The sequence below is a fragment of the Salmo salar genome, chromosome ssa13 (genome assembly GCF_905237065.1).
Source record: "Salmo salar chromosome ssa13, Ssal_v3.1, whole genome shotgun sequence".
NCBI lineage: Eukaryota > Metazoa > Chordata > Actinopteri > Salmoniformes > Salmonidae > Salmo > Salmo salar.
Window position 1 is genome coordinate 3,174,690 of NC_059454.1, and position 15,246 is coordinate 3,189,935.

General features: G+C 54.9%; 1 protein-coding gene across 2 annotated transcripts in view; it reads left to right on the plus strand.

Moving 5' to 3' along the window:
* LOC106566332 (constitutive coactivator of PPAR-gamma-like protein 2) overlaps positions 1 to 15,246 on the plus strand; it is a 276,908-nt gene that overhangs the window by 112,206 nt on the left and 149,456 nt on the right. For both annotated transcript variants that reach the window (XM_045692805.1, XM_045692806.1), the window contains exon 7: positions 12,383 to 12,624. In XM_045692805.1, coding sequence (XP_045548761.1) covers positions 12,383 to 12,624 — 242 coding nt within the window. The remainder of the gene's footprint in view (positions 1 to 12,382; positions 12,625 to 15,246) is intronic.

Sequence of the window (15,246 nt, forward strand, 5' to 3'; positions counted from 1 at the left end):
GGTAATACAGTAGGGGAGTGCAGCTCGGCGTGAGGTAATACAGTAGGGGAGTGCTGCCCAGCGTGAGGTAATACAGTAGGGGGAGTGCTGCTCAGCGTGAGGTAATACAGTAGAGGGAGTGCTGCTCAGCGTCAGTTAATACAGTAGGGGGAGTGCTGCTCAGCGTGAGGTAACACAGTAGGGGGAGTGCTTCTCAGCGTGAGGTAATACAGTAGCGGGAGTGCTGCTCAGCGTGAGGTAATACAGTAGGGGAGGTGTAGCGTGAGTTAATACAGTAGGGGAGTGCTGCTCAGCGTGAGGTAATACAGTAGGGGGAGTTGTAGCGTGAGGTAATACAGTAGGGGGAGGTGTAGCGTGAGGTAATACAGTAGGGGAGGTGTAGCGTGAGCTAATACAGTAGGGGGAGTGCTGCTCGGCATGAGGTAATACAGTAGGGGGAGTGCTGCTCAGCGTGAGGTAATACAGTAGGGGAGTGCTGCTCAGCGTGAGGTAATACAGTAGGGGGAGTGCTGCTCAGCGTGAGGTAATACAGTAGGGGGAGTGCTGCTCAGCGTGAGGTAATACAGTAGAGAGTGCTGCTCAGCGTGAGGTAATAAAGTAGAGAGTGCTGCTCAGCGTGAGGTAATACAGTAGGGGGGAGTGCTGCTCAGCGTGAGGTAACACAGTGAGGGAGTGCTGCTCAGCGTGAGGTAACACAGTAGGGGAGTGCTGCTCAGCGTGAGGTAATACAGTAGGGGAGTGCTGCTCAGCGTGAGGTAATACAGTAGGGGAGTGCTGCTCAGCGTGAGGTAATACAGTAGGGGGAGTGCTGCTCAGCGTGAGGTAATACAGTGAGAGAGTGCTGCTCAGCTTGAGGTAATACAGTAGGGGAGTGCTGCTCGGCGTGAGGTAATACAGTAGGGGATTGCTGCTCGGCGTGAGGTAATACAGTAGGGGGAGTGCTGCTCGGCGTGAGGTAATACAGTAGGGGAGAGTGCTTCTCAGCGTGAGGTAATACAGTAGGGGGAGTGCTGCTCAGCGTGAGGTAATACAGTAGGGGGAGTGCTGCTCAGTGTGAGGTAATACAGTAGGGGAGTGCTGCTCAGCGTGAGGTAATACAGTAGGGGAGTGCTGCTCAGCGTGAGGTACCACAGTAGGGGAGTGCTGCTCAGCGTGAGGTAATACAGTAGAGAGTGTGCTGCTCAGCTTGAGGTAATACAGTAGGGGGAGTGCTGCTCGGCGTGAGGTAATACAGTAGGGGGAGTGCTGCTCGGCGTGAGTTAATACAGTAGGGGAGTGCAGCTCGGCGTGAGGTAATACAGTAGGGGAGTGCTGCCCAGCGTGAGGTAATACAGTAGGGGAGTGCTGCTCAGCGTGAGGTAATACAGTAGAGGGAGTGCTGCTCAGCGTCAGTTAATACAGTAGGGGGAGTGCTGCTCAGCGTGAGGTAATACAGTAGGGGGGAGTGCTTCTCAGCGTGAGGTAATACAGTAGCGGGAGTGCTGCTCAGCGTGAGGTAATACAGTAGGGGGAGGTGTAGCGTGAGTTAATACAGTAGGGGGAGTGCTGCTCAGCGTGAGGTAATACAGTAGGGGGAGTTGTAGCGTGAGGTAATACAGTAGGGGGGAGGTGTAGCGTGAGGTAACACAGTAGGGGAGGTGTAGCGTGAGGTAATACAGTAGGGGGAGTGCTGCTCGGCATGAGGTAATACAGTAGGGGGAGTGCTGCTCAGCGTGAGGTAATACAGTAGGGGAGTGCTGCTCAGCGTGAGGTAATACAGTAGGGGAGTGCTGCTCAGCGTGAGGTAATACAGTAGGGGGGGAGTGCTGCTCAGCGTGAGGTAATACAGTAGAGAGTGCTGCTCAGCGTGAGGTAATAAAGTAGAGAGTGCTGCTCAGCGTGAGGTAATACAGTAGGGGGAGTGCTGCTCAGCGTGAGGTAATACAGTAGAGGGAGTGCTGCTCAGCGTGAGGTAATACAGTAGGGGAGTTCTGCTCAGCGTGAGGTAATACAGTAGGGGAGTGCTGCTCAGCGTGAGGTAACACAGTAGGGGGAGTGCTGCTCAGCGTGAGGTAATACAGTAGGGGGAGTGCTGCTCAGCGTGAGGTAATACAGTAGAGAGAGTGCTGCTCAGCTTGAGGTAATACAGTAGGGGGAGTGCTGCTCGGCGTGAGGTAACACAGTAGGGGATTGCTGCTCAGCGTGAGGTAATACAGTAGGGGGAGTGCTGCTCGGCGTGAGGTAACACAGTAGGGGAGAGTGCTTCTCAGCGTGAGGTAATACAGTAGGGGAGTGCTGCTCAGCGTGAGGTAATACAGTAGGGGGAGTGCTGCTCAGTGTGAGGTAATACAGTAGGGGAGTGCTGCTCAGCGTGAGGTAATACAGTAGGGGGAGTGCTGCTCAGCGTGAGGTAATACAGTAGGGGGAGTGCTGCTCAGCGTGAGGTAACACAGTAGAGAGTGTGCTGCTCAGCGTGAGGTAATACAGTAGGGGGGAGTGCTGCTCGGCGTGAGGTAATACAGTAGGGGGAGTGCTGCTCGGCGTGAGTTAACACAGTAGGGGGAGTGCTGCTCAGCGTGAGGTAATACAGTAGGGGGAGTAATGCCCAGCGTGAGGTAATACAGTAGGGGGAGTGAGGTAACACAGGAGGGGAGTGCTGGTCGGCGTGAGGTAACACAGTAGGGGGAGTGCTTCTCAGCGTGAGGTAATGCAGTAGGGGGAGTGCTGCTCAGCGTGAGGTAATACAGTAGGGGGAGGTGTAGCGTGAGGTAACACAGTAGGGGGAGTGCTGCTCAGCGTGAGGTAATACAGTAAGAGAGTGCTGCTCAGCGTGAGGTAACACAGTAGGGGAGGTGTAGCGTGAGGTAATACAGTAGGGGGAGTGCTGCTCAGCGTGAGGTAATACAGTAGGGGGAGGTGTAGCTTGAGGTAATACAGTAGGGGGAGTGCTGCTCAGCGTGAGGTAACACAGTAGGGGGAGTGCTGCTCAGCGTGAGGTAACACAGTAGGGGGGTGTGCTGCCCAGCGTGAGGTAATACAGTAGGGGAGTGGTGCCCAGCGTGAGGTAATACAGTAGTGGGAGTGGTGCTTAGCGTGAGGTAATACAGTAGACGGAGTGCTGCTCAGCGTGAGGTGATACAGTATGGGGAGTGCTGCTCAGCGTGAGCTAATACAGTAGTGGGAGTGGTGCTTAGCGTGAGGTAATACAGTAGATGGAGTGCTGCTCAGCGTGAGGTGATACAGTAGGGGGGAGTTCTGCTCAGCGTGAGGTAATCCAGTAGGGGGAGTGCTGCTCAGCGTGAGGTAATCCAGTAGGGGGAGGTGTAGCGTGAGGTAATACAGTAGGGGGAGTGCTGCTCAGCGTGAGGTAATACAGTAGGGGGAGTTCTGCTTAGCGTGAGGTAATACAGTTGGGGGAGTGCTGCTCAGCGTGATGTAATACAGTAGGGCGGAGTGCTGCTCAGCGTGAGGTAATACAGTAGGGGGAGTGCTGCTCAGCGTGAGGTAATACAGTAGGGGGAGTGAGGTAATACAGCAGGGGGAGTGCTGGTCGGCGTGAGGTAATACAGTAGGGGGAGTGCTGCTCAGCGTGAGGTAATACAGTAGGGGGAGGTGTAGCGTGAGGTAATACAGTAGGGGGAGTGCTGCTCAGCGTGAGGTAACACAGTAGGGGGAGTGCTGCTCAGCGTGAGGTAATACAGTAGGGGGAGTGCTGCTCAGCGTGAGGTAATACAGTAGGGGGGTGTGCTGCTCAGCGTGAGGTAATACAGTAGAGGGAGTGCTGCTCAGCGTGAGGTAACACAGTAGGGGGAGTGCTGCTCGGCGTGAGGTAACACAGTAGGGGGAGTGCTGCTCGGCGTGAGGTAATACAGTAGGGGGCGTGCTTCTCGGCGTGAGGTAATACAGTAGGGGGAGTGCTGCTCGGCGTGAGGTAATACAGTAGGGGGAGTGCTGCTCGGCGTGAGGTAATACAGTAGGGGGAGTGCTGCTCGGCGTGAGGTAATACAGTATGGGGAGTGCTGCTCGGCGTGAGGTAATACAGTAGGGGGGAGTGCTGCTCAGCGTGAGGTAATACAGTAGGGGGAGTGCTGCTCAGCGTTAGGTAATCCAGTAGGGGGAGGTGTAGCGTGAGGTAAGACCGTAGTGGGAGTGCTGCTCAGCGTGAGGAAATACAGTAGAGAGTGCTGCTCAGCGTGAGGTAATACAGTAGAGGGAGTGCTGCTCAGCGTGAGGTAATACAGTAGGGGGAGGTGTAGCGTGAGTTAATACAGTAGGGGGAGTGCTGCTCAGCGTGAGGTAATACAGTAGGGGGAGTTGTAGCGTGAGGTAATACAGTAGGGGGAGGTGTAGCGTGAGGTAATACAGTAGGGGGAGGTGTAGCGTGAGGTAACACAGTAGGGGAGTGCTGCTCGGCATGAGGTAATACAGTAGGTGGAGTGCTGCTCAGCGTGAGGTAACACAGTAGGGGGAGTGCTGCTCAGCGTGAGGTAATACAGTAGGGGGGAGTGCTGCTCAGCGTGAGGTAATACAGTAGGGGGGAGTGCTGCTCAGCGTGAGGTAATACAGTAGAGAGTGCTGCTCAGCGTGAGGTAATAAAGTAGAGAGTGCTGCTCAGCGTGAGGTAATACAGTAGGGGGAGTGCTGCTCAGCGTGAGGTAATACAGTAGAGGGAGTGCTGCTCAGCGTGAGGTAATACAGTAGGGGGAGTGCTGCTCAGCGTGAGGTAATACAGTAGGGGGAGTGCTGCTCAGCGTGAGGTAATACAGTAGGGGGAGTGCTGCTCAGCGTGAGGTAATACAGTAGGGGGAGTGCTGCTCAGCGTGAGGTAATACAGTAGAGAGAGTGCTGCTCAGCTTGAGGTAATACAGTAGGGGGAGTGCTGCTCGGCGTGAGGTAATACAGTAGGGGATTGCTGCTCGGCGTGAGGTAATACAGTAGGGGGAGTGCTGCTCGGCGTGAGGTAATACAGTAGGGGAGAGTGCTTCTCAGCGTGAGGTAATACAGTAGGGGGAGTGCTGCTCAGCGTGAGGTAATACAGTAGGGGGAGTGCTGCTCAGTGTGAGGTAATACAGTAGGGGAGTGCTGCTCAGCGTGAGGTAATACAGTAGGGGGAGTGCTGCTCAGCGTGAGGTAATACAGTAGGGGGAGTGCTGCTCAGCGTGAGGTAATACAGTAGAGAGTGTGCTGCTCAGCTTGAGGTAATACAGTAGGGGGAGTGCTGCTCGGCGTGAGGTAATACAGTAGGGGGAGTGCTGCTCGGCGTGAGTTAATACAGTAGGGGGAGTGCTGCTCAGCGTGAGGTAATACAGTAGGGGAGTAATGCCCAGCGTGAGGTAATACAGTAGGGGAGTGAGGTAATACAGGAGGGGGAGTGCTGGTCGGCGTGAGGTAATACAGTAGGGGGAGTGCTTCTCAGCGTGAGGTAATGCAGTAGGGGGAGTGCTGCTCAGCGTGAGGTAATACAGTAGGGGGAGGTGTAGCGTGAGGTAATACAGTAGGGGGAGTGCTGCTCAGCGTGAGGTAATACAGTAGAGAGAGTGCTGCTCAGCGTGAGGTAATACAGTAGGGGGAGGTGTAGCGTGAGGTAATACAGTAGGGGGAGTGCTGCTCAGCGTGAGGTAATACAGTAGGGGGAGGTGTAGCTTGAGGTAATACAGTAGGGGGAGTGCTGCTCAGCGTGAGGTAACACAGTAGGGGGAGTGCTGCTCAGCGTGAGGTAATACAGTAGGGGGTGTGCTGCCCAGCGTGAGGTAATACAGTAGGGGGAGTGGTGCCCAGCGTGAGGTAATACAGTAGTGGGAGTGGTGCTTAGCGTGAGGTAATACAGTAGACGGAGTGCTGCTCAGCGTGAGGTGATACAGTATGGGGAGTGCTGCTCAGCGTGAGGTAATACAGTAGTGGGAGTGGTGCTTAGCGTGAGGTAATACAGTAGATGGAGTGCTGCTCAGCGTGAGGTGATACAGTAGGGGGGAGTTCTGCTCAGCGTGAGGTAATCCAGTAGGGGGAGTGCTGCTCAGCGTGAGGTAATCCAGTAGGGGAGGTGTAGCGTGAGGTAATACAGTAGGGGGAGTGCTGCTCAGCGTGAGGTAATACAGTAGGGGGAGTTCTGCTTAGCGTGAGGTAACACAGTTGGGGGAGTGCTGCTCAGCGTGATGTAACACAGTAGGGCGGAGTGCTGCTCAGCGTGAGGTAATACAGTAGGGGGAGTGCTGCTCAGCGTGAGGTAATACAGTAGGGGAGTGCTGCTCAGCGTGAGGTAATACAGTAGGGGGAGTGCTGCTCGGGCGTGAGGTAATACAGTAGGGGGGAGTGCTGCTCAGCGTGAGGTAATACAGTAGGGGGAGTGCTGCTCAGCGTTAGGTAATCCAGTAGGGGGAGGTGTAGCGTGAGGTAAGACCGTAGGGGAGTGCTGCTCAGCGTGAGGAAATACAGTAGGGGAGTGCTGCTCAGCGTGAGGTAATACAGTAGAGGGAGTGCTGCTCAGCGTGAGGTAATACAGTAGGGGGAGTGTGTCAGCGTGAGGTAATACAGTAGGGGGAGTGCTGCTCGGCGTGAGGTAATACAGTAGGGGGGAGTTGCTGGCGTGAGGTAATACAGTAGGGGAGGTGTGGCGTGAGGTAATACAGTAGGGGGAGGTGCTGGCGTGAGGTAATACAGTAGGGGGAGTGCTGCTCGGCGTGAGGTAATACAGTAGGGGGAGTGCTGCTCAGCGTGAGGTAATACAGTAGGGGGAGTGCTGCTCAGCGTGAGGTAATACAGTAGGGGGGAGTGCTGCTCAGCGTGAGGTAATACAGTAGGGGGAGTGCTGCTCAGCGTGAGGTAATACAGTAGGGGAGAGTGCTGCTCAGCGTGAGGTAATACAGTAGGGAGTGCTGCTCAGCGTGAGGTAATACAGTAGGGGGGAGTGCTGCTCAGCGTGAGGTAATACAGTAGAGGGAGTGCTGCTCAGCGTGAGGTAATACAGTAGGGGGAGTGCTGCTCAGCGTGAGGTAATACAGTAGGGGGAGTGCTGCTCAGCGTGAGGTAATACAGTAGGGGGAGTGCTGCTCAGCGTGAGGTAATACAGTAGGGGAGTGCTGCTCAGCGTGAGGTAATACAGTAGGGGGAGTGCTGCTCAGCGTGAGGTAATACAGTAGGGGGAGTGCTGCTCGGCGTGAGGTAATACAGTAGGGGGAGTGCTGCTCGGCGTGAGGTAATACAGTAGGGGGAGTGCTGCTCAGCGTGAGGTAATACAGTAGGGGGAGTGCTGCTCAGCGTGAGGTAATACAGTAGGGGGAGTGCTGCTCAGCGTGAGGTAATACAGTAGGGGGAGTGCTGCTCAGCGTGAGGTAATACAGTAGGGGAGTGCTGCTCAGCGTGAGGTAATACAGTAGGGGGAGTGCTGCTCAGCGTGAGGTAATACAGTAGGGGGAGTGCTGCTCAGCGTGAGGTAATACAGTAGGGGAGTGCTGCTCAGCGTGAGGTAATACAGTAGGGGGGAGTGCTGCTCGGCGTGAGGTAATACAGTAGGGGGAGTGCTGCTCAGCGTGAGGTAATACAGTAGGGGGAGTGCTGCTCAGCGTGAGGTAATACAGTAGGGGAGGAGTGCTGCTCAGCGTGAGGTAATACAGTAGGGGGGAGTGCTGCTCGGCGTGAGGTAATACAGTAGGGGAGGTGCTCAGCGTGAGGTAATACAGTAGGGGGAGTGCTGCTCAGCGTGAGGTAATACAGTAGGGGAGTGTGTCAGCGTGAGGTAATACAGTAGGGGAGTGCTGCTCAGCGTGAGGTAACACAGTAGGGGGAGTGCTGCTCAGCGTGAGGTAATACAGTAGGGGGAGTGCTGCCCAGCGTGAGGTAATACAGTAGGGGGAGTGGTGCTCAGCGTGAGGTAATACAGTAGGGGGAGTGGTGCTTAGCGTGAGGTAATACAGTAGAGCGGAGTGCTGCTCAGCGTGAGGTAATACAGTAGGGGGAGTGCTGCTCAGCGTGAGGTAATACAGTAGGGGGAGTGGTGCTTAGCGTGAGGTAATACAGTAGGTGGAGTGCTGCTCAGCGTGAGGTAATACAGTAGGGGGAGTGCTGCTCAGCGTGAGGTAATCCAGTAGGGGGAGTGCTGCTCAGCGTGAGGTAATCCAGTAGGGGGAGGTGTAGCGTGAGGTAATACAGTAGGGGGGAGTGCTGCTCAGCGTGAGGTAATACAGTAGGGGAGTCTGCTTAGCGTGAGGTAATACAGTTGGGGGAGTGCTGCTCAGCGTGAGGTAATACAGTAGGGGGAGTGCTGCTCAGCGTGAGGTAATACAGTAGGGGGAAGTGCTGCTAGCGTGAGGTAATACAGTAGGGGGAGTGCTGCTCAGCGTGAGGTAATACAGTATGGGGAGTGCTGCTTCGCGTGAGGTAATACAGTAGGGGGAGTGCTGCTCAGCGTGAGGTAACACAGTAGGGGAGGTGCTAGCGTGAGGTAAGACCGCAGTGGGAGTGCTGCTCAGCGTGAGGAAATACAGTAGAGAGTGCTGCTCAGCGTGAGGTAATACAGTAGAGGGAGTGCTGCTTAGCGTGAGGTAATACAGTAGACGGAGTGCTGCTCAGCGTGAGGTGATACAGTATGGGGAGTGCTGCTCAGCGTGAGGTAATACAGTAGTGGGAGTGGTGCTTAGCGTGAGGTAATACAGTAGATGGAGTGCTGCTCAGCGTGAGGTGATACAGTAGGGGGGAGTTCTGCTCAGCGTGAGGTAATCCAGTAGGGGGAGTGCTGCTCAGCGTGAGGTAATCCAGTAGGGGGAGGTGTAGCGTGAGGTAATACAGTAGGGGGGAGTGCTGCTCAGCGTGAGGTAATACAGTAGGGGGAGTTCTGCTTAGCGTGAGGTAATACAGTTGGGGGAGTGCTGCTCAGCGTGATGTAATACAGTAGGGGCGGAGTGCTGCTCAGCGTGAGGTAATACAGTAGGGGGAGTGCTGCTCAGCGTGAGGTAATACAGTAGGGGGAGTGAGGTAATACAGCAGGGGGAGTGCTGGTCGGCGTGAGGTAATACAGTAGGGGGGAGTGCTGCTCAGCGTGAGGTAATACAGTCGGGGGAGGTGTAGCGTGAGGTAATACAGTAGGGGGAGTGCTGCTCAGCGTGAGGTAATACAGTAGGGGGAGTGCTGCTCAGCGTGAGGTAATACAGTAGGGGGAGTGCTGCTCAGCGTGAGGTAATACAGTAGGGGGTGTGCTGCTCAGCGTGAGGTAATACAGTAGAGGGAGTGCTGCTCAGCGTGAGGTAATACAGTAGGGGGAGTGCTGCTCGGCGTGAGGTAATACAGTAGGGGGAGTGCTGCTCGGCGTGAGGTAATACAGTAGGGGGAGTGCTGCTCGGCGTGAGGTAATACAGTAGGGGGCGTGCTTCTCGGCGTGAGGTAATACAGTAGGGGGAGTGCTGCTCGGCGTGAGGTAACACAGTAGGGGAGTGCTGCTCGGCGTGAGGTAATACAGTAGGGGGAGTGCTGCTCGGGCGTGAGGTAATACAGTATGGGGAGTGCTGCTCGGCGTGAGGTAATACAGTAGGGGGGAGTGCTGCTCAGCGTGAGGTAATACAGTAGGGGGAGGTGTAGCGTGAGGTAAGACCGTAGTGGGAGTGCTGCTCAGCGTGAGGAAATACAGTAGAGAGTGCTGCTCAGCGTGAGGTAATACAGTAGAGGGAGTGCTGCTCAGCGTGAGGTAATACAGTAGAGGGAGTGCTGCTCAGCGTGAGGTAATACAGTAGAGAGAGTGCCGGTTCAGCGTGAGGTAATACAGTAGAGGGAGTGCTGCTTAGCGTGAGGTAATACAGTAGGGGGAGTGCTGCTCAGCGTGAGGTAATACAGTAGGGGGAGTGCTGCTCGGCGTGAGGTAATACAGTAGGGGGGGTGCTGCTCAGCGTGAGGTAATACAGTAGAGGGAGTGCTGCTCAGCGTGAGGTAATACAGTAGAGGGAGTGCTGCTCAGCGTGAGGTAATACAGTAGGGGGAGTGCTGCTCAGCGTGAGGTAATACAGTAAGGGGGAGTGCTGCACAGCATGAGGTAATACAGTAGAGGGAGTGCTGCTCAGCGTGAGGTAATACAGTAGGGGGAGTGCTGCTCAGCGTGAGGTAATACAGTAGAGAGTGTGCTGCTCAGCTTGAGGTAATACAGTAGGGGGAGTGCTGCTCGGCGTGAGGTAATACAGTAGGGGGAGTGCTGCTCGGCGTGAGTTAATACAGTAGGGGGAGTGCTGCTCAGCGTGAGGTAATACAGTAGGGGGAGTAATGCCCAGCGTGAGGTAATACAGTAGGGGGAGTGAGGTAATACAGGAGGGGGAGTGCTGGTCGGCGTGAGGTAATACAGTAGGGGGGAGTGCTTCTCAGCGTGAGGTAATACAGTAGGGGGAGTGCTGCTCAGCGTGAGGTAATACAGTAGGGGAGGTGTAGCGTGAGGTAATACAGTAGGGGGAGTGCTGCTCAGCGTGAGGTAATACAGTAGAGAGAGTGCTGCTCAGCGTGAGGTAATACAGTAGGGGGAGGTGTAGCGTGAGGTAATACAGTAGGGGGAGTGCTGCTCAGCGTGAGGTAATACAGTAGGGGGAGGTGTAGCTTGAGGTAATACAGTAGGGGGAGTGCTGCTCAGCGTGAGGTAACACAGTAGGGGGAGTGCTGCTCAGCGTGAGGTAATACAGTAGGGGGTGTGCTGCCCAGCGCGAGGTAATACAGTAGGGGGAGTGCTGCCCAGCGTGAGGTAATACAGTAGTGGGAGTGGTGCTTAGCGTGAGGTAATACAGTAGACGGAGTGCTGCTCAGCGTGAGGTGATACAGTATGGGGAGTGCTGCTCAGCGTGAGGTAATACAGTAGTGGGAGTGGTGCTTAGCGTGAGGTAATACAGTAGATGGAGTGCTGCTCAGCGTGAGGTGATACAGTAGGGGGGAGTTCTGCTCAGCGTGAGGTAATCCAGTAGGGGGAGTGCTGCTCAGCGTGAGGTAATCCAGTAGGGGGAGGTGTAGCGAGAGGTAATACAGTAGGGGGAGTGCTGCTCAGCGTGAGGTAATACAGTAGGGGGAGTTCTGCTTAGCGTGAGGTAATACAGTTGGGGGAGTGCTGCTCAGCGTGATGTAATACAGTAGGGCGGAGTGCTGCTCAGCGTGAGGTAATACAGTAGGGGGAGTGCTGCTCAGCGTGAGGTAATACAGTAGGGGGAGTGAGGTAATACAGCAGGGGGAGTGCTGGTCGGCGTGAGGTAATACAGTAGGGGGGAGTGCTGCTCAGCGTGAGGTAATACAGTAGGGGGAGGTGTAGCGTGAGGTAATACAGTAGGGGGAGTGCTGCTCAGCGTGAGGTAATACAGTAGGGGGAGTGCTGCTCAGCGTGAGGTAATACAGTAGGGGGAGTGCTGCTCAGCGTGAGGTAATACAGTAGGGGGGTGTGCTGCTCAGCGTGAGGTAATACAGTAGAGGGAGTGCTGCTCAGCGTGAGGTAATACAGTAGGGGGAGTGCTGCTCAGCGTGAGGTAATACAGTAGGGGGAGTGCTGCTCGGCGTGAGGTAATACAGTAGGGGGCGTGCTTCTCGGCGTGAGGTAATACAGTAGGGGGAGTGCTGCTCGGCGTGAGGTAATACAGTAGGGGGAGTGCTGCTCGGCGTGAGGTAATACAGTAGGGGGAGTGCTGCTCGGCGTGAGGTAATACAGTATGGGGAGTGCTGCTCGGCGTGAGGTAATACAGTAGGGGGAGTGCTGCTCAGCGTGAGGTAATACAGTAGGGGGAGTGCTGCTCAGCGTTAGGTAATCCAGTAGGGGGAGGTGTAGCGTGAGGTAAGACCGTAGTGGGAGTGCTGCTCAGCGTGAGGAAATACAGTAGAGAGTGCTGCTCAGCGTGAGGTAATACAGTAGAGGGAGTGCTGCTCAGCGTGAGGTAATACAGTAGAGGGAGTGCTGCTCAGCGTGAGGTAATACAGTAGAGAGAGTGCCGGTTCAGCGTGAGGTAATACAGTAGAGGGAGTGCTGCTTAGCGTGAGGTAATACAGTAGGGGGAGTGCTGCTCAGCGTGAGGTAATACAGTAGGGGGAGTGCTGCTCGGCGTGAGGTAATACAGTAGGGGGGGTGCTGCTCAGCGTGAGGTAATACAGTAGAGGGAGTGCTGCTCAGCGTGAGGTAATACAGTAGAGGGAGTGCTGCTCAGCGTGAGGTAATACAGTAGGGGGAGTGCTGCTCAGCGTGAGGTAATACAGTAAGGGGGAGTGCTGCACAGCATGAGGTAATACAGTAGAGGGAGTGCTGCTCAGCGTGAGGTAATACAGTAGGGGGAGTACTGCTCTGTCATGTTTTATGTGTTCTCCACACTCTCGTCCTCACAAGAACGTACTGAAGAGAACGTGGTGGGAGAATGCACTTGGAGCACAATTGTATGCATATTGACAAACACCCTGTGTGTTTTCTCCCCAGGGGGTAAAACCACCCTATCGGAATGCTCTGTGTGGACCAGGCCACGCCTCTCTGTTCCAGAACCTGCCCCCCCTGCCGGACTGCAACGATTCGCTGTCTGGGACAATGGGCTACACGGATTGGTCGGCTCCATATGACCAGGGAGGAAGTAGATTAACGAATCACCACACGTCCGCTCCCTCTGGCCCCTCCCACTCGCCATCATCTTCCTCCGATGGAGACGAACCAAACGACAGCAGCCAGTAAGACACACACACACCTGTTACACTTACACACACACACCTGTTGCTTATGGTAGGTAGTTCATCGTATCCGATGATGACTTCTACTTCTGAGTTAACGGGGAATTCTTTGGTAACTGTAGAGTCCAATCCAAGATCCACAAACTTTATTTCAGGTGGGGTATGTGCAGTCTGTGTTGGTGGGGCCAGGCATGGTCGTATGTCTCCTGAGCTGTTTCTGCTGTCTCTGTGCTCCTCTCCTCCTCCCACCTCTGTACACCGCTCTGACAGAGCTGCTGCCAGGTGGAACGATCGGCAGCAGCATCCTCTAGGTCTGTGGGTTTGATGTTGCACTTCTTCAGCAACGTTTTTAGCTGGCCCCCCCTGCAGACCGTCGGCCAAGATGTAGCTGGCCAAACAGGATCTTCCACGGCAAGCGCTCCTGAGACATTCTAATGACATGTTGGGTGACCATGGCCTCCATACTCTAACAGTTGGTGCTGGGTGACCATGGCCTCCATACTCTAACAGTTGGTGCTGGGTGACCACGGCCTCCATACTCTATCAGTTGGTGCTGGGTGACCATGGCCTCCATACTCTATCAGTTGGTGCTGGGTGACCATGGCCTCCATACTCTAACAGTTGGTCTTAGTATTTCTGTGTGGGGCACACGGTTGCACCAGGTGATTCCCAAGGGACCCAGGCTTCCCAGCTGTAAGGGACCCAGGCTTCCCAGCTGTAAGGGACCCAGGCTTCCCAGCTGTAAGGGACCCATGCTTCCCAGCTGTAAGGGACCCAGGCTTCCCAGCTGTAAGGGACCCAGGCTTCCCAGCTGTAAGGGACCCAGTCTTCCCAGCTGTAAGTGAGACAGTCTTCCCAGCTGTAAGGGACCCAGTCTTCCCAGCTGTAAGGGACCCAGTCTTCCCAGCTGTAAGGGACCCAGGCTTCCCAGCTGTAAGGGACCCAGTCTTCCCAGCTGTAAGGGACCCAGGCTTCCCAGCTGTAAGGGACCCAGGCTTCCCAGCTGTAAGGGACCCAGGCTTCCCAGCTGTAAGGGACCCAGTCTTCCCAGCTGTAAGTAACCCAGGCTTCCCAGCTGTAAGTGAGACAGGCTTCCCAGCTGTAAGTGACCCAGGCTTCCCAGCTGTAAAGAAGTGTGGGGATGCAGACGGCTTGATAGACGGAGACGTTGGTGTGGAGGGGGAGATCCCTGTTTTGGAAGACCCTGTGTCTGAGTTTCCCGAAGGCAACTGATGCTTGATCTTATTTTGAATTTCGAGGTCGATGCTGCAGTCCTATGAGAGGATGCTGCCCATGTTTTTGATGGACGGAACTATTGCCAGTGATGTGTTCATTGGTGAAGACCGGCATGGTGGGTGGAGGGCTGGATCGCCATTGGCAGACCCTCTGTCTTGGTGGTGTTGATAGACAATCCCATCCTGCTATAGACCCTCACAGCCGCTACAAGGACAGACTGAAGGTCTTCCGGAGTGTGGGCCATGAGAGCACAGTCCTCAGCATACTGCAGCACAACAACCCGCTCCGTGCTGTCCTCAAGCTCCTTGTGGAGAAGCTGGGTGACACATAGAAGGAAGATGTTAAAGAGTACCGGTGCCAGGAAGTGGTTTTGGTGGGTCAGCCCACCTCATCAGGATTTGGTTTTGGTGCTCAGCCCACCTCATTAGGATCTGGTTTTGGTGCTCAGCTCACCTCATCAGGATCTGGTTTTGGTGGGTCAGCCCACCTCATCAGGATTTGGTTTTGGTGCTCAGCTCACCTCATCAGGATCTGGTTTTGGTGGGTCAGCCCACCTCATCAGGATTTGGTTTTGGTGCTCAGCCCCCCTCATCAGGATCTGGTTTTGGTGGGTCAGCCCCCCTCATCAGGATCTGGTTTTGGTGCTCCAGCCCACCTCATCAGGGTCTGGTTTTGGTGGTTTAGCCCCCTTCATCAGGATCTGGTTTTGGTGCTCCAGCCCACCTCATTAGGATCTGGTTTTGGTGGTCAGCCCACCTCATTAGGATCTGGTTTTGGTGGTCAGCCCACCTCATCAGGATCTGGTTTTGGTGCTCCAGCCCACCTCATCAGGATCTGGTTTTGGTGGTCAGCCCCCCTCATCAGGATCTGGTTTTGGTGGGTCAAGAGAGTCAGACCATCAGCTGTTTTCATGGGGGTGATGGAGTGACTTCCTGATGAGGTGGGCTCACCACCAAAACCACTTCCTTGCTTTGCCATAGATAGCTTTAGCTGAGTTGTAGAAATTGATGTACGCCATTGCTTGCGGAGGGTAGCAGATGTGGGTCTGTTAAGAGTAGCCCTGTGCCCTTTGTGCATATTGTCCAGTTAGGCTGTGATGGTGTCAGAGTTCGTGTTAGTGACAATGAGATCATGTTCAGCACATGTTCATGCCGATCATGTTCATGCCGTTCTCATTGACCTGGCCAACACCATGCCTTCCCAGCACTCCACTCCACATCCTGTTGTTCTTTCCCACCCTAGCGTTGTAGTCACCCAGCCATTCCTGGGGATGTGGTGAAGGGCCTCATCTAGTGACTGGTAGATCAGTCCTTGGCCTCATTTTCAGATAGTAACGCTGCCCCCCCCCCCAACACACACACACACACACACACACACACACACACA